This window comes from Alligator mississippiensis, chromosome 7 (assembly GCF_030867095.1).
Source record: "Alligator mississippiensis isolate rAllMis1 chromosome 7, rAllMis1, whole genome shotgun sequence".
Taxonomy (NCBI): domain Eukaryota; kingdom Metazoa; phylum Chordata; order Crocodylia; family Alligatoridae; genus Alligator; species Alligator mississippiensis.
In genome coordinates, this window is record NC_081830.1 from 63,639,206 (window position 1) to 63,659,930 (window position 20,725).

A 20,725-nucleotide genomic window follows, 5' to 3' on the forward strand; every position below is an offset into this window, starting at 1 on the left:
GGTCTGTGTTGGGGATGCAGGTAAAAGTCCTAGTTGACATTCTCTTGAGGTCCTCATTCACCCAAGTAAGGAAGCCTCTTCTAGCTGTTCCTGTTTCCATTGCAAGGTCAATGGAGAGACTCTTCCACAACTGTTGTTGCAGCTGTCATTGCTTCCAGGCAATGGGGTGAGGTACCAAAGGTGCTGAGCTATCATCCCTTTTGAGTGCCCGACCACTGCTTGTGGAAGGATGAGAGGCTTTCTACTATAGGGCTCTTGCTACAGGCTGAAGAAGGGAGTCCTAACATTCATCAGAACACAGAGCCTGTGAGGGGATAAAGCCCTTCCAACCAGTGTAGCCTTTTGATCCTTTCAACCTGTATTAAGGGATAAAGGGAACTCAGATCAATGGAAGAGAACAAGCAGTGGGGAATTGCCCTTGCAATTACTGTTGTGGGGCGGCTGGCAGGGTGAAGAGATGACTTCTAGGGCACCCCCCACATTTGCTTTATACTCTCCCTCTGCTTCCCTCTCTGCCTTCCTCCTGTGCAGCATGTCATTACTGTTGGAACTCAGGTTCACATAATGTGCTCTCCACTCTGGCAGGGAAGAGGATGGGGCAGCGAGAGAGAGAGAGAGAATGGGAATGCAGAAGGGAAAATGAATGACTGACGAGATGCCGAACACTACCTGAATACAGGAGGACTGGACAGTGGTCAGAAAAGAAAAAGTGAGAACATTGGTTGCAATTTGGAGCATGGCTGGTGCTCTTCAGAGCTGGAGGTAGGGGTCACCATCCCTGTTCTTCGGGAAGCAAGTGTAGCTCCACAGGAGGGAGCTCCCAGCGCCACCCTGCCCTACAGGCCGTCCCTGCCACCACCGGGTCCCTGCTGTCCTGGGCGAGGTCAGAAAGGAATCTTTTCTTGGGGCGCGAGGAAAGCCGTGTTGATTTGGCCTGGAGGGGAGGGCTGAACCGTCTTGCTTCCTGGCTGGGTTCCAGCCTGCCCACCATATATTTTTCCCCCCAAATATTTATTTTTATACAACTCGACCGCCACCACTCTGCCAAGCGCCCCTATGATTCACTCAGTAGCTCAAAGCACACGAAACCCCCCTTACACAGTTGGCACTGCACAACAGCGTGCCCACACACCCGTCCCCACCCCCTACCCCCCCTCCGAGGGCCGCCTCCTGAGAAAGTCTATGCCAAACCCCTCTTCACCAGATGAAGTCTGCCACTTCTTTTCTGCCGTCCTGCTCTGTCTTCCTGTAGCACCAGGACATTTCACTGAGTCCCAGTTTAATAGTCGTCAACTGTGGGGGGGCCCAGCGTGTTTACGAGCCTGGCTTTCCACAGCGCAGACCCGATAGCCAGCCTGCCCACAGGGAACAAAGCCCCGGGGGCCTCCGCGCCGCGCTGTGCACTCAGTCCTGTTGTGGCTGCAGCCAGTGGCTTTGGGGCCCCAGCAAGCAGCCAGCCAGCCAGCAGAGGGACGCGGCCGCCTGCCAGGCCGGCGGTGGCAAGGGGCACGGGTGCCAGGGCCCCCGCGGGCGCTCTCCGGATTTCGGGAGCCCGCGGCCCGAGCTGCCCCCGCCCCCGCGGCCCCGCTGCCAAAACTTCTGCGTGGGCGGGGAGAGCAGGCGAAGCAGGCAATCCGGCCTGCCTGCGCCCGACCAATCCCGACGCGAGCCGGAGCGGCGGGCCAATGAGGCGGCGCGGCCTGACGGGCACGGAGCTGGAGCCAATCCTGGGCAGGGGGGTGGGGCCCGGCCGGCGCGCGTGTGGTCGCCCTGCAGCGCGGAAGCCAATCGGGGGGCGCGGGGCGCGCGCCGGAGCCAATGGGCCGGGGGCTGGCGGCGCGGCCGCGGCGGCAGCGGCGGCGGCGGAGCGCGGGGGGCCGCGGGCGGGCGATGGAGCGCGGCGGCGGGGCTCGTGCGGCGCGCGCCGGGCGCGGGGCTGTCACTGCCGCGAGCGCGCTGCTGCTGAGCCGCCGCCGCCGCCGCCTCCTCCTCCTGCTCCCCGCCTCCCGCTGAGCTCGCGGCCCGTCCCCGCCGCCGCCTGCATGCGCTCGGCCCGGCTGCCGTGAGGCGCCTCGGCGGGGCGGTGCCCCTCTCCCCGCCCCTTCCCCCCGGGGCGGAGGGAGAGCCCAGCCCAGCCCAGCCCAGCCCGCAGCCTGCCTGCGAGCGCCCGGCGGAGCCATGCGGGAGTACAAGGTGGTGGTGCTGGGCTCGGGCGGCGTGGGCAAGTCCGCCCTCACCGTGCAGTTCGTGACGGGCTCCTTCATCGAGAAGTACGACCCCACCATCGAGGACTTCTACCGCAAGGAGATCGAGGTGGACTCCTCGCCCTCGGTGCTGGAGATCCTGGACACGGCGGGCACGGAGCAGTTCGCCTCCATGCGGGACCTGTACATCAAGAACGGGCAGGGCTTCATCCTGGTCTACAGCCTGGTCAACCAGCAGAGCTTCCAGGACATCAAGCCTATGCGCGACCAGATCATCCGCGTGAAGCGGTACGAGAAGGTGCCCATGATCCTGGTGGGCAACAAGGTGGACCTGGAGGGCGAGCGGGAGGTGTCGTACGGGGAAGGCAAGGCGCTGGCCGAGGAGTGGAGCTGCCCCTTCATGGAGACGTCGGCCAAAAACAAAGCCTCGGTGGACGAGCTCTTTGCCGAGATCGTGCGGCAGATGAACTACGCCTCGCAGCCCAACGGGGACGACCAGTGCTGCTCGGCCTGTGTCATCCTCTGAGGGGCGGCCGGCCGGGAGGGTTTGCAGGGGGAAGCGGCGAGCGACCCTCCGGGGCGAGACTGGAGGCAACTTTGCAGAGGCCGGGAGGGCCCCGGGGCAGGGGGAGCCGCCTCTCCACGTCTGCAAGCAGGCTCGGGGGAAACGCGGCTTTCTCGCACGATCGCGGGGATCGCTGCCTGCTTCTCCTAATACCTCCGGCAGCTGGCTGTGCTGGCAAGTGACACCAGGAAGAAAAGTTTCAGCACGCGGAGAGGGAAGTTTCCGAGCGATCGCTTTCTAACTGGAAGAGTGAAATGCACCCCGGGAAGTTGGGGGAGCAGAAGGGAGGGGGGAGCGATCTCTCCGGCTCGGATTCCTGCTCCCCTGCTCTGGCCCGGCTGGATTTGCCCCCTGCGACTGTGAGAGTGATCCTGAGGCTTTCTATGCAAAGTTGGATGATTGTTACAGTGTATCCAATCTGAAGTATTGCACATCTGAACTGGACTTGAATAACACTGATGCCAATACAGTGTGGGGTGCCAGAAAGTGTCTGCTGATTATTTGTGAAATAATCTTCTATTTTGTTTACCTGCTGTATGGGATGGGAGTTTGGGGGAGAGCGGTAGAGGTTTTTTGTTTTGTTTTGTTTTTTTAATTTTTTTTTTAATCAGCTGTGAAAATGTTACAAATCTGCACATTTTTTTTAGTTGTGTGTATGTATGTGTTCTTTTTTTTTCTCCCCGGGGTGGAGTGGTGATGGTTTTTATTCTTTCTTTTTCTTTTTTGGGTTGGCAATAACTGATTTTGATGACTAGCTCTCTAAGTACAAAGACTTCCTAAATGTGATACAGGGCCAACAGCAACCCTGTGTCTATAGAGTGCCTTCAAAACTCAGCTGTTCCAGCCGGTGCCAACCTGTGAAAGCTCCACAGAATCCCATTATCTACTACTCCAAAAACTACTTAATAGTTTCCTTTCAGTAATCATATTCAACAAGCCAGGACAAAAGGGCCTATTGTTAAAGGAATTTATTTTTTATTTCCATTTGAGCCTTTTAAATGTAACTTCCATGTCTTGCAAGTTTTGGCTTCATTTAATTCAAATTTACTGGAATTTTAATTTCCCGGGCTTTTTTTTTTCTCCTTGTTTTTAGGATGTACCTCCAGCCAGCAAAGAGTGAAATCTTAATGTTGTGATGTATCAAAAAAATTCTAATGACTGTATCTTTAATTTCAGACACACAATTAATAGATGTCTACCCATTTTAAGACTTTTAATACAAATATCATGTTTTATTTTGTTTTTTAAAAAAGAACAACTTCTGTGGCTTTTTTTTTTATACGTTGTAAGGAAAACTAGCTTTAACACACAGCCATAACAGGACATATGCCATTATTCCTGGTTTCTTTTGAATGCACGTAGTGTTTGAGGAAAAGAATGAGGGAGGGCACTTTTAAACATCATCAGGCTGGAGAAAGTTGTTGCATCTAAATGCTGGTAATGCTGGGAACAGTTGAACAATAATACCAGGCCCTGATCCTGCAAACTTTTGCATGTGGGTTGAACTCTACATCCAGTAGATGCCTACTGAAGTTGGTAGGGGCCCTATGCAGAACAGCTTGTAGATTAGGGCCTTTTTTTTTTTTAATATTAAGAACAACATGGTTTATTTTAGTTGAAGTGCTAAATTCATACATTTGAAGCTTTAAATTTTATTGAAATACAGGTGTTTTTTTAATTATGCATTAAGATTGTGATTCCTTGTTGGTTTCTTTTTTATGACTTGTATAAGGGAAAATGGGTTTGTGCCCCTCCCTCCTTCTTCTTGAAGTGGGATGAAGGCTAGAAAGCGCTTTGTCTGTCCCACAGACCTATTCTCCCCTTCCATTCCATCCTTGCTCCAAAAAATATGTTGGAATTTCGTAATGCTATTTGTTTGTGATTCTTTTTCTATCCAAAGTGAGTCCTTACGAATGAATGAAATTATGATATAACAAGAAACTGGAAGTTCAGCAGTTCAGTGGAAAGGAATTTTTAGTCATGCTAATTTCAATTCACCATGCTCATTTCTCCTTATCCCAGTTCTAAACCATGATTTATTAATTCACTGGTTCAGACACAAAACTCCTGTTGACTTCCAACATGCAGGATTGGGGCCTTCATGGTTGTCCATCACTTGAAAAATGGGCACTTTTTTTCTCTCGCCAACATTTTTTAAATTTCTAGTGCCTAGCAAAAACTTGACAGAATTATACCTTAAAGATTCAACATGCTGAATAGTTGCTATTAATAATAAAGGCCAAATTCCCAATAGGAGAATTGTATTTTGAATACAAACATTTACTGCAGGCATAGATTAAAAGAAGAATGTTCTATGCATAAGTCTGTGCTATAGTTAATCCAGTCTGATCCTGCCTAGATTTTCACTCTTTCCCAGGTATGGAGAAACCTCCCACTATCTTCACTGGTAGCTGGAAAGTTTGTTATTTTTTCCCACCACCTACCAGGAATTGGATCATAACTTGAAAATGTGTTGATCACTTGCTCAGTTTTCTCCTTGCTCAGTTTTTTTGTGTAATAGTTGCTGTCAATGTAATAAAACCAGGCAAGTCTTAATCCTCTTCCAACAAAATAGCAGATACTGATACATTAAGCAGAAGCCAAAATTTGAGAATGCCTCATGGTTTCTTACTGCTCTTTTTTTTTAGGTCTCTCTTCTTTTATTCTATTCTATCTTTCTTTTCTTTTTTTAAAGAGAACTTGATTGAAGAATGATGTGAATGTGTATATAGGAAACAGTAGCACAATGTAACCTACAGTTTTAGGGTTGGCCTAGAAAAATGGATGACAGAATGGATGAAGATATTTTAATAAATACTATGTGTGTGTGTATATACATAGTTTTTGACAACAAGGGGGTGTATTTTTTACATAGATAAGGCATTAAGGAATTATATGGCCTGGCTCTAGTAAAAGTTGTGCATACATGGGAACATTCTAAATATCTTCTTCTGGGGGAGGATACTGCAGAAAGGAGGACTGCATCACTGCATCTTCCAGATGCTTCAAATTGCTGTGCAGTTCACTAAGTGTAAGCTTTGTCTGTAGTAGAGAACAATACTGCTTTAACTAAACCAGTATAATTAGAGCATATAACTTGTTTCTTTCCCACCCTTGGGATGGAAGCTGTTACACTGATACAGTATAAAGGTGTTTTATACAGCCATCTTATTTCACCTTCCCTATTAGGAACAAGTCATACCAGTCAGTGTAAGGCATCTCTAATACTGATGATTGCATCCACAGTAAAGGTTATGCCAAATTTATTGATTTGAATGAAAAATCATGCACACTTCTAGCCAAAATAGCAGTAACAATATAAAACCTGCATGTAAACAAGGACTTAGTTTACAGCTAGTCTTACAGCTTTGTGTCCTGTTGTCTACACCAATTGCATTTTAAAGGCCATGTCAAACACTTGAGCTTTTCACCATTATGAGGAAGTATGTTTTTGAAATATCAGTTTCCATGGTCACAGGAATTGTGTAGTATTCTAGCATTAAGTGCAGCACTTTAATTGAAGGTTTACAATAGAATACCCAGACCTTACAGCTGTCTACAACTCTACAGCCTTGGAATCTAATGTTGCCTGCAGAATTTCTGAGGACCCTTCTTGCAAAAGAATGTATGGCTGGTATTGTGTAAAGGGTATCTTAAGATAGAGAACAATGGTCTTCTTGTGGCCTCTCTATTGGGTACTTTTTGGATCCCCAATCATCTGACTTCTAGGAGTGCCAATTAAAAAAAAAAAAAAAAGGTCATTCTATTTTCTTCAGTGATTTTGTATGAAAATGAATGTTAGTCATTCTCTTAGATCCTGCAGCGGTTAATTTATGGCAAAACTTCCTTGGTTTTAAATGGCAAAATGACTTAGGCCCTAAAGCACTTCAAGTTTACTGGTATTGGAAGCAGATTCAAATATCAGGAAAAAAATTAATATGTCCTCACTACATCCTCTGAAGCTGGTGGTTGTACATTTGGGCATTTGAGATTTGGCACTCATGGTATAATAAAATCATATGAGCCCTGTAGAATGGTAAACTGTGGCTTAGGTATCTTGGAATACTTCTGTATGGCAAAAAGATTATCATAAATGTGCCCTTTATACTAAAATTATGATGACATAAAAAAGTCTTCCTCCATATTGGTGTGATGCAGTTTTTAGCTAGTTCCTCGCTAAAAATTCAGTGCCTGTCAAGTCTTCATAGAAAAGCGTATTGTCTTTGGTTTACCAAAGAGTCCCAATGACTTTTGTGAATATAGCCCAGCCCATAATAGAATACACATTATCAATGGTAGAAAATTCCAGGGTAGGTTTGATTTCCAACAAAAATCCAGCAGACCGAGAAGTATTGGCAACATTCTTAAGACTGGAAAAAGGAACAGAGGCTTTTTAAAACAGATTGTATAGAATTGACTTTTTCTCATTTAGGGCTTGATTGGGTTCCAGAAGAAGCAAGAGAAGGAAAAATCTTGAAGTTAGCTTCAGTAGGAATGAGATTAAACACTTTCCTGTGGTGTTAACCTAATGTTTTCAGTCTTATTAGTTCCTGTGTGCAGCTGTTTGCTTTAATGTTGCTAAAGAAGACACCCAATGAAATCTGAATCAGTTGACCATACAGTTGGTTTTAGTGGAAATGTTTTGAAGTGTGAGTACTTGTAGACAACCACTTGTTAGACTTTCACTATATGTGTTAAAGGTCTTCTGAGGATACTCAAAGGAGCTAGCCTTTGTTAGGGCCATTGATGATATTAGAGTGGGTAACTGGGTAGATGACGTGCTCTAGTACAGAAATGTTTAGTCTGAAGCTTTAAAAGAGGCGAATTTGAAGAATCATGCTTAATCTATCAGGGAAGAAAAACTCTCTGATAGTAAGAAACTGTTTTCTCTAGAGCCTCAGTGAGGTTTTCACAATGATTTGAGAAGTCTCAGAGTCAAATTAATAATTCTATAGCTTAAGTCCAGTCTCCAAAAACTAGAATCAGCTGTTCTATGGTGTCAACAATTATTGAGAGTTTCTACTTTTCTAGTGGTTTGAGTAAAGAATAGGCATAATGGGTAATAATCAGGAGCTTTATTTTTCTAACACTGGATGGGAAGGTAGTTTAAAGCAAATAGTGCCTGAAATGTAGCCTCAGGAGTTTTAAATATGATTTAGTCTTTCAGTTTGTTTCCATGAGAAATCTTCTGTAGAAAGTGTTGTGTTAATAGATTTATGTCCAAGCAGCAGACTGTATCCAGGTGAGAGTAGGTCTGTTTGTGGCTGTCTGATTGTACTTCTGCAAGAGATTTTGCAAGAACAAGATTAAGGTGTAGTGAACCTAATCATGCTATTTTACCATGTATTGCCTTTTAAAGATAGTGTACATCTGGTTCTGTTATGATAGTTTGAAACGTAAGTGTTACTTTTAAGGATGTTTGTGTTTAGATGTGGATTGCAGAATGGGGGAACAGGAATACATTCCACACAAGTAGCTATTGCTAAAGATTGGAGATCTATATTGTAACTGATGATGGAGCAGGGAGCATCTAATTCATACCATCTGACGAAGTAGGCTATTGCCTAGGAAAGTTGATACCTTTCTGAACAAATTGGTCTTCAAAGTGCTATCCTGCCCTGCCTTCTGCCTCAGTTCTAAATGTTGACCTACACCCCTGAGTCTGACATCCAGCATTTTGTCTTATTTCTAGATTTTATTTAAGTCAAGATGAGTGAGTGGAATTTTAAGAAGACTCAGATAATCTCTATTGTACATTTGTGGCACTAAGTTTCCACTAGCTGTTTAATATGATCCTAATAGCAGATGAATATTATAGGCATATTTTGAAAAATGACCACTGTTGTAGGATGCCTTTGTTTAGATTGGATATCTGAAAACTGGACTGTGCCTTGCTCAAAGATAGGCACACAAAATTGATGGTCACTCCTGGAAATGTGGCTGCTTCTAGTTAATGGTATTTGTTTTTTTTAAGAGGGTGGAGCAATATGATAGGATAATAATACACTTATTACTGAATTACTGTGAAGTGTATGGCCTATCATCCCACAGTAGTCCTATCGACAGATGATAAACTAGATTTCTGTTGTTTCACATCCATGCGGTGCAGGTGGATAAGCATTAGTATCTTTCAGATAACAGAATCTAGGTAAAACCCTTACTGTCTTGTTACCTGCAGATAAAATAGCAAGTCTGGCAGAGATGAAAATGAGACTGAAAAAAAATATTCAGAGCCAGACAGAGAGACATTCCTGATCCACATTCCTGACAAGGTAATTGGACCTTGGGGTGTATCCCTCTCAGCCTTCTGCCTGAGTTCCATCTCACCTTGTCTCCAGCCCTGCTACTGATTTGCTGCCTAACTTCAGCAAGTCACTTAATCTTCCTCTGCACCCTGGTTTCTTCAACTACCTATTTTCACAATGTATGGATTTCAGTGAAGTTGTACTGATTTCCCCTGAGGATCAAGCCCAATAATTGGTTGTTTCAAACTAAAATAAGGAGATAAGGTCAAATAATGTGAAGAGTTTGGGGACCAGAGAGGATACCTAACCAAAATCTTCTGCTTTCAGTGCTGGACACACTCTCCTTCCTCCCCCTTCTCCCCCCCCCACCCCCTTCCCCAAGGAATACGGACACACGTATATGGAAACTTACAATGAATTAGTAATTTTGTCATGACCCAACTCTGCCTAAATCAATAAGGTATTTGAAATTTTGGATTAGAGGCAGAATCTTTGAAGGACACTAGTCTATCATTCAAGCTCTATCTTTGTAGCCTTTATCAACTTTAACGATTACTTGGTCATAGTGTTTTTTGTTGTAGCTGTATTGACCTAAGGACATAGGCAGGCATGCTTCTTTGGGTAGATGTGATATCTTTTATTAGATGAGCTGAATAGTTGGAAAAAAGTTCTTTGTAAGTGTTCAGGCACAAGTGCCCATCTTCAGGCATAGGGAGTCTCTGCTGTTCTGAGATCTCCAAGGAATGTTCAATTCCTTGGTGATCTCAGAACAGCAGAGACTCCCTGTGCCTGAAGAAGGGTGCTTGTACCTGAAAGCTTGCAAACAACTTTCTTCCAACTATTCAGTTGGTCTAATAAAAGATACCACATTTACCCAAGAATCTTGCCTGTACTTGGTTGTATGCATGTCAGAAACCTTGTTGGTATGTAAGGTTGTAATGCCCCTATAGATAAGGTGGTATAAAAATTTCCTTGAAATAGGGACTGATGTCCACAGAGTGAAGATCCATTTACTTACTGAAGGTTTTATTGCAGTATTGATAAAGAAACAACAGAGGTCTCTGTCTTTAAAACAAAAGTACTGCAAGTAAGACGAGCAGTAGATAACATTTGTTGGTAAACTCAAATGATGCAATATATGTAGACCTTTGAGCTGGAAAGGAACGGATTATTTCCCCTCTTCTCTGCCATATGCTTTGAGGGTGCTATTGCATTTTCTTGTTAAGAGTGAGGCAATTCCATGATTGCTGCTACAGCTATCACCACAAATATCATAAAAGGGTTAATCATATGTCTTTATTACTTATTGTGGCCTCTGGCTTTTTTCTCTTTCTAATGTGTTGGGACAGGGGAAAGGGAGAGGGAAGGGGGTAGGATGTCCAGATGAGAAGTCCAGATGATTCTAGTGGCTTACAAGTTAATTGTATAGCAGAATCCAGAACCTGAAAGGTTCAGTCACTTCTGGAAACTCGGGATGGTAAATTGTTTGGGCCCAATGTTTTAAGTATAGATCTACTGAGCACTTGAACAGCTTGTGTTTCTTGCTTCTTTTTAACACTATGTATTAGTGAGAGGTGTCCAAAAACAGCCAAAATATTGGTTGCACTGTATGGTGAATGGAGAACTTGAAGATCTATCGTTAATTGTTCAAAACACAGGTAGCTGTAGGGTTTTTGTTTGTTTGTTTTTTACTATGGAGTGCTGTGTTTGGTAATTTAGTGTCCTTTGGAAATTGCAAAGGGGGGTGGGGGGGAGGACACTATTTTTAGGCTAAAATAAACTGCCATTTCAGAGAGGTAATAAATGCTGCAAGTGCAAAATCTTTTCTGCTTAAAAGAATAGCTTGACTCATTAAGTCCTCCGTACATCTTTTAAAATGCTAATATAACCCAGCACATGTATGTGTATGTACGTGTAAAATGTATTAATTTAGTGGTGGAAAAGATGCATACTTCATGCCTGAAATGCAAGGTAACAGGCAGTGTGAATAAACATCTGTTGAGTATTGGATAGCTGCTAGTCCATCCATCTGGTCAGCTGCTGTGGTACCATGATTAAGGGACAGGAATATGCATCTGCCACATCTCAGGCAAGCAGCAGGGTTGTTTTGTACCTCTTCAGGCAGGGAATTCTAAAATTGAATAGACTTGGTATATCTAATCCAGAATATCCCAATGGTTCAGGAGTAAACTCTTAATCTGGAAAATGTTAAACTGAAATGGAGAAGTGTTGCCAGAAGCACACTTAGAAAGATTGCTTCTGATTTAAGTGGTCTGTGATGCTTCTGAACATTGCCTTATGAACAGACATTACTAATTGTGAATAATTCACCCTTGAGGTGTAGATCATGGATCTGATTTTGAATGACTGGAATTAAAGTTGCCACCTAACACATTTTCAACACGCACTTTAGACTTAACAGCTACAGAATTAGCTACTGAAATGAGGGTATCTCATTGTTAAAACCAGATATTGCAACTGTAATGCATTACAGTTATAAAATGCAAAGATTGCTGCCAGCATAAAGGTTGGTGTATGAAAGGTGATGCATATATTATTGTCTATATTCCTTTGGACAAGTTATCAGTGACTGTTACATGCTTATTTAAAAAAATTGTCTTGAATATTTATCATAAGTCAATATTACTCTAACTGATGTCATGACAGGCATGGGAAACAGACTTCTGTGGTCTAGATGCATTATTAGCAGCTTAGAAGAAAAGTTATAGTTAATCTTAAGGACCATACTGCTAATCCTAAGGAGGGAGGCCAATGGTTTGGGCATGGTCTGGTAATCATAGCCAGGGACCTTGGTTCTAAGGTCTGTCATTGACATTGTCTTGGTTTAAACTGCCCCACTGTGTTTCAGGTTTTCTTTCTTGCCTTCTTCTCTAGTATGGTCACAATGCCTGGTACTCTGAGGTCTGGCAAAGATTAGTATTTGTATGGTACTTGGAAGCTGAACGAATGCTAAATATTTTCCAGACTTGAAGCAAACAAATGCTAAAGGGATTTTGTATGTAATGTCCACACCATTCATTGGGTTAAACTGTGTACATCCTTCACATTTTTGGTACAAACATACAGCTGACACAGATACATAAGCTAGCAATATGTGTAAAGCTCATGCTTAGAAAAAAGAACTGGAAGCACAGGTGCAGAGGTTCTGTTTCTGACTTACTTGCCACTGACTCACTTTGTGTCCTGGAGGGCAGATTTTCTAATTTGAGGCTGAATTTGAGGGGAAGTATGGTAGAAACATTTTTTGTGTATGAAGGGACAAAAATTCATGAGTGTTTACTGTGCACAAGCTGCCTTCTGGTCTTTGGAAATGGAGCCCTTTTTCTGACTTCTATCCCATTTTTCATATAGGTACATTAATTTGTGTGCATGTCCCTAGGACTTTGTCAGGCCTTATCTGAATATCATGTTGTGCCTGTATAATTAAAGGAATAGTTTCAGATAATTAAGTTAAATTATTGCAACCTCTGCTTGTTCACAGGCAGCCCCTTGGAAAGGTACTTTTGAGAGACTGGGGCTAAAGTGATATTTTTTTAACTTGCAACACAACAATGAAAATTTGAATGGTTCTGTTCTTTAATGTGAGCAACTGGTTTTTAAGGCTGGGGTTTAAAATAATTTTTCTCTGAAATATTTCCATCTTGGATTGTTAGTAAGGAGTTACTGCATTTAGGGGAATGGTTATGAGGCTGTATTTTATTAAATCAGTTTGTAATAGAAAATTGAAATCAAATTTAGCCCCGTTTTTCCAAAACCTTGCAAATAACTATTGTGGGAGTGGAGCCTCTCTGCTCTGGAATACTGAACAGATGGAAAAATGCAAAGATGAAACAGTTTATATATGCAAAAATGGAAGAATTTCAAGTGACAATCTGCCTTAAGTGTATGCAGATTCTCTTGTGCCATCAATGACTGCAGCTTCTAAAAGCTGAATTAGATAACTCCATATAGTTGGGAGCCATATGTACTTAAGGCTGATATTGGTAATAATGTGTTCCTTGCGTGAGCTAATCTTAAATACCTCAGATTGGTGGTATGTTTGTTCATATCTGAATTGCTGCCAGATTCACTTGATGATTAACAAACTTTAGAGCAAAGCAAGTGCCAGAATAATGGAATTGCTTAGTATTTTGAAATCTTGATTTTTCCTTCTCTCTGAATTTTCTGCACCATTCCAGAATAGTTCCCGCCTTGTGTTTCTTGTTTCAAATTCTGTTTGTTTTGGTGAGGGTTTAATTCTGTCCCCAAGTTGTCTTCATTTTTTTCACATTTCAATTACTACAAAACAAGCTGCCCAAAGCCCAATACTAGTTGATGTGCGTCATGTACTTTGGAATAGGAACAAACTGAAGAGACAGTAGACTGAGCATAGGAAGATACCGCCTTTATGGAATGCCACCTAGTGGCTGGCTGAATCTGTATTTGCATTTGTTTTCCATGAGAAAGTGTTATATTGTGATTAGTGTGGGTGCACTCTGGTGCTAGGAACTATGAGAAAAGGTACTGTCTGGTCTGTCCCCACTACTTTCTTCACAGGAGTACTGCCAGATGGGTGCATTTTGGTGGCAGGAGCACTTAAAAAAATGGTACTGGTCCAAATGGAAATGCTATATTGACTGGACTTTTTATTGGGGTATGATGGAGATGGGAGAGAACTTTCAGGAGAGAGGTGGTATGTGAAAGAGCTGGATGTGTTCAGAACTGATTAGGGCTTTCATAGATGCTTATGCTCATTTGCTTATCCTAGTGTGTGTGTGCGTGCGTGTATGTGGTTATGTAGTGTGATTAAACTGTTGGTTATATATTTGAGTCTGTACCTGGTAAACATATAGGTCACAAGTTTGTGCACATAAGGATCTGTAAATAAATTGTACGTTACTCCTGAGATCTGCTATTAGTTCTGGAAGCGTACTGTAGCATTTTCTACCTGAGAGACCAAAAGTCAATTCAGTCTGAAGCTGTGGGTGCTCATTATGTTTGAATATAGGAATAATTCATTAGGAATTTATATCCATATTTACTTAGCCAACTAAGTTTTAAGGACCTAAAATATTTTTATTTGTATGTTTTCCAGACATCTTTGGGCTTGGTACAATTTAATTTCCATAGAATGTTGAATGTACATATCCAGTTTGATTAACTCAGAAAATCACCATGGTTACTAAGCATGTGTGGTATACAGGCTTTCTGCTAGTGGTAGCAACCTGTCAAGCTTGTCTGGATTGTTTGTGGTCTGTACTGTCTGTGAATAAAATATTCAGCTTGCTTCTCACCTGAATTGCTCTCAGAGAGTAAACTGAAACTAAAAGGTTGTTTAGACAGAAAAATTAAGACCACAAGCATAGGTATTCCTGGATTCTCATTACAAAGCTGATGATGAATTGGTTGCTTAGTAGACATCTGGTTACAGCTTGTCTTAGTTTCAGACATTTATAAGATACTAGCAGTTACTTGTCAGCCCTTGAATGGTTAACTCGAGTCGCAATGACTTTCTCAAATTGAAAAATGTGTATGTGTACTAGCCTGGACATACTATACACTGGACGCATCTATAAATTAACTTTAATGCACATTAGAGTATTTTAATGTACATTAAAGTGACACTAAAAAAATACTATTTAATTAATGCATATTAAGACAGGCTAATGTACGTTTTCCTAGTACCTCACAATGGAGGTACTAGATTTTAATGCACATTAATTAAAGTACATTAATGTATGTGTAGATGTGCCCACTTTTTCCAGAATGCAGATGGTCTTAAGAAATGCATTAACTTAATAAAATGTCTGGTATTATGGAGTGCTGCTTATATGAGGGTAAATTCTGTTCTGAATTCCGTGTAAATCTACAACTTCACTGAATAAATTCTTAACTTTGCAAATACAGACATGCAAAATTTCATTTGTAGACCCTCTTGAAGATTGTACCATATCATTTTTGTAAATGGGCAGGATTACCATTCCTATATTTTTATTTAAGATTAAACTACTAGTTTCTTGGGAGCTAATTTAATCAAAATTGTAGGGTGGGTGCGTGCGTGCGTGCGTGCACGCACGCACGCACACACACACACACACTCTACAAAATTAAAACCTGTTTAGTACTTGGAAATAAGTCTTTTGTTAATTGTAAATGTTTTCTGAATGAATCATTGTGAGTGTTTATACGGACTACTGTCTGAGGCTCCAGTCTGGAAAACACTTAGGCGTTTACTTAATTTTGTATCTGTAAATAGTTCTCAGGACCTAATGCATTTAACTCCTAATCTGTATGTACATGTGTACACATGCTTGAGGGTGTGGGGGCATTTTAAATAGAGCGGTTCCCAAACAGCCACTTGACTCAGCACCAGATATATTAAGTCCCCACACATTTTAAAATGGCTGTGGGATGCTTTATCTAAAGCTCATTCAACAAGATTTAGATAAAGTGCACCCGTGGCCATTTAAAAAATGTGGGGGCTTAATACATGTGACAGTGAGGCAATGCTGGAGCATTCTAATTAGAACATGGAACAGTCTGCTTCAACACTTTCTAATTAGAATGCAAACAAGCATGTGTATAGGCAGCCTATGTTTCTTCTTTGCATTAGGACTGCCATTCATTCCAGGTTGCATATCCACATCACAGATCTGAAAGCAAAGTTGAGACAGCTGCTTTCTTTGAGGCTATTGCAATCACTTATGTTTTGTACCTCTCAACAGTGCTGCATTGCACAGTGTGCAAGATGTTATTCCTTTCACGCTTCTAGAAGTAGTGCATCACATTTTTTGTGTCGCCTCTGGTGGGATAAGGCTTGCTGACTGGCATATGGGGGATGTGGGGGGGAGATAGAACTATATTTGCAGCTGAAAGGATGCTTGCTTGCGTCTCCTCCCTTCCAGGATACATAAGCTGTGCAAGAGAAGGAGCTGCCTGATGGTTTTCAAATAGGGAATACAATAAGGATTGAGCTGCTGTAATAGTACAGAAGAAGAAGGGAAGAATAAGGATGGAGTGCATCTGGCTGAGGTCTGCTAGGCTTTATCTGCTCAACTTTTTTTTCTTGCCATTCTCCTGTAAATCATTCTGATCCCTCCTGTCTTGCATTCCCACTCTAAAAGTCACTTTCAGCAACTTTGTCCCTTCGTATCCCTTTCTGCATGAAAGCTAATAGCAGGAAACCCAGACCTGGGAGTCTATGGACTCCAGGGCAGGCAGATGGTTGATTTGGTAACAGCAGCAGATACTGTACTGTTCTGAGCTGCTAGCCCTAAAGTACAGTGGACTTATCATAATACTAAGTGTAAGGTAAGAAGTCTTGATTGAAAACTGGCAAGAGACTCCCACCATTCCCAAATATCTGTTATCTGACCTCATCTGCTCTGGGAAAAATGGAAAGTTATGATATTTTAAGTGTCAAACCATTTATACAGATGTTTCATACTGGATCTAAGGTTTTGTGAACTCTCATAAGCCCCTGGTACTGCCGTTACCACAACTAATCTGCTGTAGATTGCAACATACTTGTATTTTGATTCACAGTAAATCATGTTCTGTTTAAACATTATTTGTTAGGGTGTGACATGCAGCAAAATACAAGTGTCGTGCACTGGCTAGGTGGAAGATTGAGAAGTATGCTTGTGGCATGAAGTCTGTGTTGGATGATCTCACTAGGAGGGTAGTAAAGCACTGGAGCAGGTTACCCAGAGAAGTTATGGAATCTCCAGCCTTGGCTGGGATGATATAGTTTGGAATGGTCCTGCTTTGAGCAGGGGGCTGGACTAGATGATCTCTTGGGCTAAGTACGCACAGTCAAAAAGCCCGAGGCTGAATCAATACAGTCTTTGCAGATTAGTCTAAGATGCAGAGTTTAAACTGAGAAACAACTGGACAGACATTCACTTTTGATTCCGAAAATGCAGCTGCAGTGGCTTAGGCCAGAAACAGGGAGGGAGGGGGAGTGGAAAGGGCTAGAGAGCATGGCTGTCTGGTACTAGCCAGCATGGGCTGTGTGCCCTCAAGGTCTCTGGGAGTTGCAGTCCAGAATCAAAGTAGCAGGACTCTGCAGGGTTGTTCACCACTTCCTCTTCCTCCTTCCAGGTATCTCTGGGATTTGTAGTCTACAGCCACAGTCATCAGTAAGTTTTTTAGCTGGGTAGGGCAGCTCTGTACTCAGGGCAAGGGAAGTTTAACCCCAGCCAGGGTTTGCCTGAGGGGACAGCCCCTGCCTCCCCTGCCCCCCTCCCTCCCCCACCCATCCTTCTCTGCTGGAGCAGACAGCACAGCCTAGCCCAGGGCTGGAAAGCATGCTGGGATGCTGTGGGACTCTGATTTAACTTGAACCAGGAAGGGGTCTGGGACAGAAGTTTCATAAACTGGTTTGACCCAAATCCATTGAGTCTGATGCTAGATTGAACCAGGCTTATATTAAATCAGTTTCAGCCATTTTGAACCTGGTTTATGTGCACTGAACTTCTGTTCTGTTACAGGTTTAAACCAGTTTCTGATCACTTAAACCAGTTTATGTGTAACTTCTGCCCCTAGGTCCCTTTCAACCCTAATTTTCAGTGCTTCTTTGATTCTATGATGTACACTTAAAAGGGACTGAGTCCTCAAGGGGCACTAAATAACATCATACTTCAACCTGTTTTTTTCAGTTTCCTTCATACATTTTGACAGCTTTTTGTGAATAGTGAGTTTCACACTTTCCCTGTGTACAGTTATATGAATCCTTCAAACAGCACCATGGGAGGCCAGAGTAATTTCTTTTTAAAGCATTTTTTTCTCTTTTAAAGAAAACTAAAGCATTGTGGTCCTTACAACTAGGCAGAGAGAACAAGTTTGTAATATTTTTTTTTCTCCTCCCTAAAAGTTGCACTTGGTGTTTACCTGTTCATGCTATGGGGAGTTCATCTCCTCTTCCCGTCCTTGTCCTTTCCTATATAGTAATGAACTCAGTAAGAATTGAAACCCATGTAGGTGAGGATGTCTTAAGTGTAAGTCTTTCTAAAAGATAAAAAATTCATATAGCCCTAGAAATGTTCAGTTCTGTAAATAAATCTAATGTATTGTACTGGAGTGCATTTTGCTGCAATACAGGTCCTTATCAAATCCCTTTAGTTTGTATCCTCCCATCTTTTATTAAAAAATGGTATCTTTGTCTTTTAACAGCAGAATGTTATTTAGGGTCAGATGTAATGCACAAGATTTGAGCCTACTTGAAAATGACTTGGTTTCAAGTTGCCCATCTTTGTCAACTTGAAATTGGGTCATCTCTTTAAGGGAAAACTCTGTTCAGAACCATGTATTGTGGCAGTTATTTCTGTTACTCATAAAACAGGGTGGAGGCAGTGGAATGCTGGAAAAAGGAGAATTACAATAATGTGCTAGGGATTTATGACCCCAAAAAAGGTTGAGAAATACTCAGTTGTCCTTTCAGGGGGAGGCTTACTTAATGTATTTTTGTTTGTATCCATATGCAATAAGAAGAGAAGTTGGCAAACAGTTAAGCAAAACTCAATCTGAAAAAACAATACATTGGTCTGAGGGGATTACACTAATTGGTTCAATTACTAATGCAAAATAGGATACATAAAGTACTGTGTTTGGCCTTTTGTGAACTATCTGACATGAGAGTTGCAGTCAAAATATAACCAGGTTTTGATGTATGAACCTTGTCTGTGATATACAATATGTCATCTCATTATTCTGCTGGATGTAAGGTTACAAAAGCTTGTCAGCAGTTTGACAGCTTGTTCTGATAGCAGGGTCCTAATGTGGTCTGTTTGGCTGACACGGACAGAGGAACCTCTCATATTGACTTGGAGGGTGGAGTTTCCTACATAGAGCTAAAGCTTCTTAAAGCCCTTCAGGGAGGGTGGAGAGAGAAAATAAGGGGCCAGCCAGATGCTTTCCTAATGTGACTCAGAGTCATCCCAGGACTGAACTTTGGCACTGTGGTGTGCACTCTCTTCCTGCTCATTCCTTCCGAGTGAAATGCATCCCTTCTTCCATGCAGCCTGTGTAGCTGAGCTTTTTGCAAGTGTCTCGTCTCTCAGGGCACTCGGTATGAGTTCTATGTAGGTCATAGTGAGCATTACTGGGCTGTATTAAAGGTTAGACCATGGTCTGAAATGCCACGTGGTAATGTTCACAATAATCTATATAACATGATCTTCAGCTCACTGATTGTCAGTCCCAGCCTGGGGGCCCCACTGAAGCCAGTTCAAGACCCCAGCCCTACCACATCTGTGCCTCGTAAAAACCATGTTTGTACCACACCAAAGACAGTTTCATAGGTTTCATAGACGTTAGGGCTGGAAGGGACCTCAGAAGATCATCAAGTCCAGCCCCCTGCCCCAGGAGAAGGAAGTCAGCTGGGATCAAAGGATCCCAGCAAGATAAGCATCCAATCATTTCTTGATGGTGCCTGGACCACCCTGGAGGGAGTCTATTCCAGGCCTTGGGGGCTCAGACTGTAAATAAAATTTTCCTTATGTCCAGCCTAAAATGGTCTTATAGGAGTTTATGACCACTGGTCCTTGTTTTTGCTTGGGGTGCTCTGGTGAACAGACGTTCTCCCAGATCCTGATGTATACCCCTTATGCACTTATAAGCAGCCACCAGGTCCCCCCTGAGCCTGCGCTTTTCCAAACTGAAGAGTCCCATGGCTCTCAGCCTCTCTTCATAAGGCCTATTCTCTTGCCCTGTGATCATGTGTGTGGCTCTCCTCTGGACTCTCTCAAGCATCTCAACACCCTTCTTGAATTGCAGAGCCCAGAATTGGATGCAGTACTCCAGCTGCGACCTCACCAAGGCCGAGTACAGTGGGAGGATGACATTTTGGGATTTACTTGAGAAGCATCTATAGATGCAAGCCAGTGTTTTGTTTGCTTTGCCGGCTGTGACATTGCATTGGTGGCTCATGTTCATCTTGCGGTAATCGTGACCCCCGAGTCTCTTTCAACAGTGGTGCTAGCAAGCGCAGCACTGCTGACCCTATAAGTATGCTGCAGGTTTTTTTCCCCTGAGGTGAAGTACCTTACATTTGTTGATTATTGAATGTCATCAGGTTTGTATCTGCCCACTTACTAAGTTTATCCAAGTCAGCCTGGATCACTAGCCTGTCCTCAGGTGTGGATGCTATGCCCCAAAGTTTAGTGTCATCAGTGAACTTAGCCAGTGCGCTTCTGACACCAATGTCCACATCGTTGATAAAGATGTTAAAGAGAACTGGTCCAAGGACAGGGCCTTGGGGGATACCACTGATCACAGAGTGCCATAATGATTTGCTTCCATCGACCACTACTCTCTGGGTCCGACCTCGGAGCCAATTTCCCAGCCATTGGACTATGGTGTAGCTGAGGCTGCAGTTGGCCAATTCTTCCATGAGGAGGTCATGGGACGCCAGATCAAAGGCTTTTTTAAAGTCCAGTTATATGATGTCAATCTCATCTTCCTTGTCCAACACTCCCTTCTAGTGCTGGGACCCACAATGAACTGCTTGTGGGTCCCAGTCCCAGGATTGCAAATTATTATCTCTGTGGAGCAGTCAGACCATGGCAGAACACATTGCTTAATACAATCTGGAGATACTTGTCTCGCAAAAAGTTCTAACTCTGCTACAATATGATCATGCTTAGCATGTGTTTTACTGTTTTAATGTATAGATTCTCCTGTTTTAAGTGAAGTTAATGCATCCTAAGTGT

At 42.9% G+C, this 20,725-nt stretch overlaps 1 protein-coding gene across 1 annotated transcript; it reads left to right on the forward strand.

Moving 5' to 3' along the window:
- The first annotated feature begins 1,861 nt into the window (after nucleotides 1-1,861).
- On the forward strand, nucleotides 1,862-14,920 carry RAP2B (RAP2B, member of RAS oncogene family). The gene has a single exon (XM_059731047.1). It carries the CDS (start codon nucleotides 2,179-2,181, stop codon nucleotides 2,728-2,730), a length of 552 nt encoding a protein of 183 aa, XP_059587030.1. The 5' UTR covers nucleotides 1,862-2,178; the 3' UTR covers nucleotides 2,731-14,920.
- The last annotated feature ends 5,805 nt before the right edge of the window (nucleotides 14,921-20,725 follow it).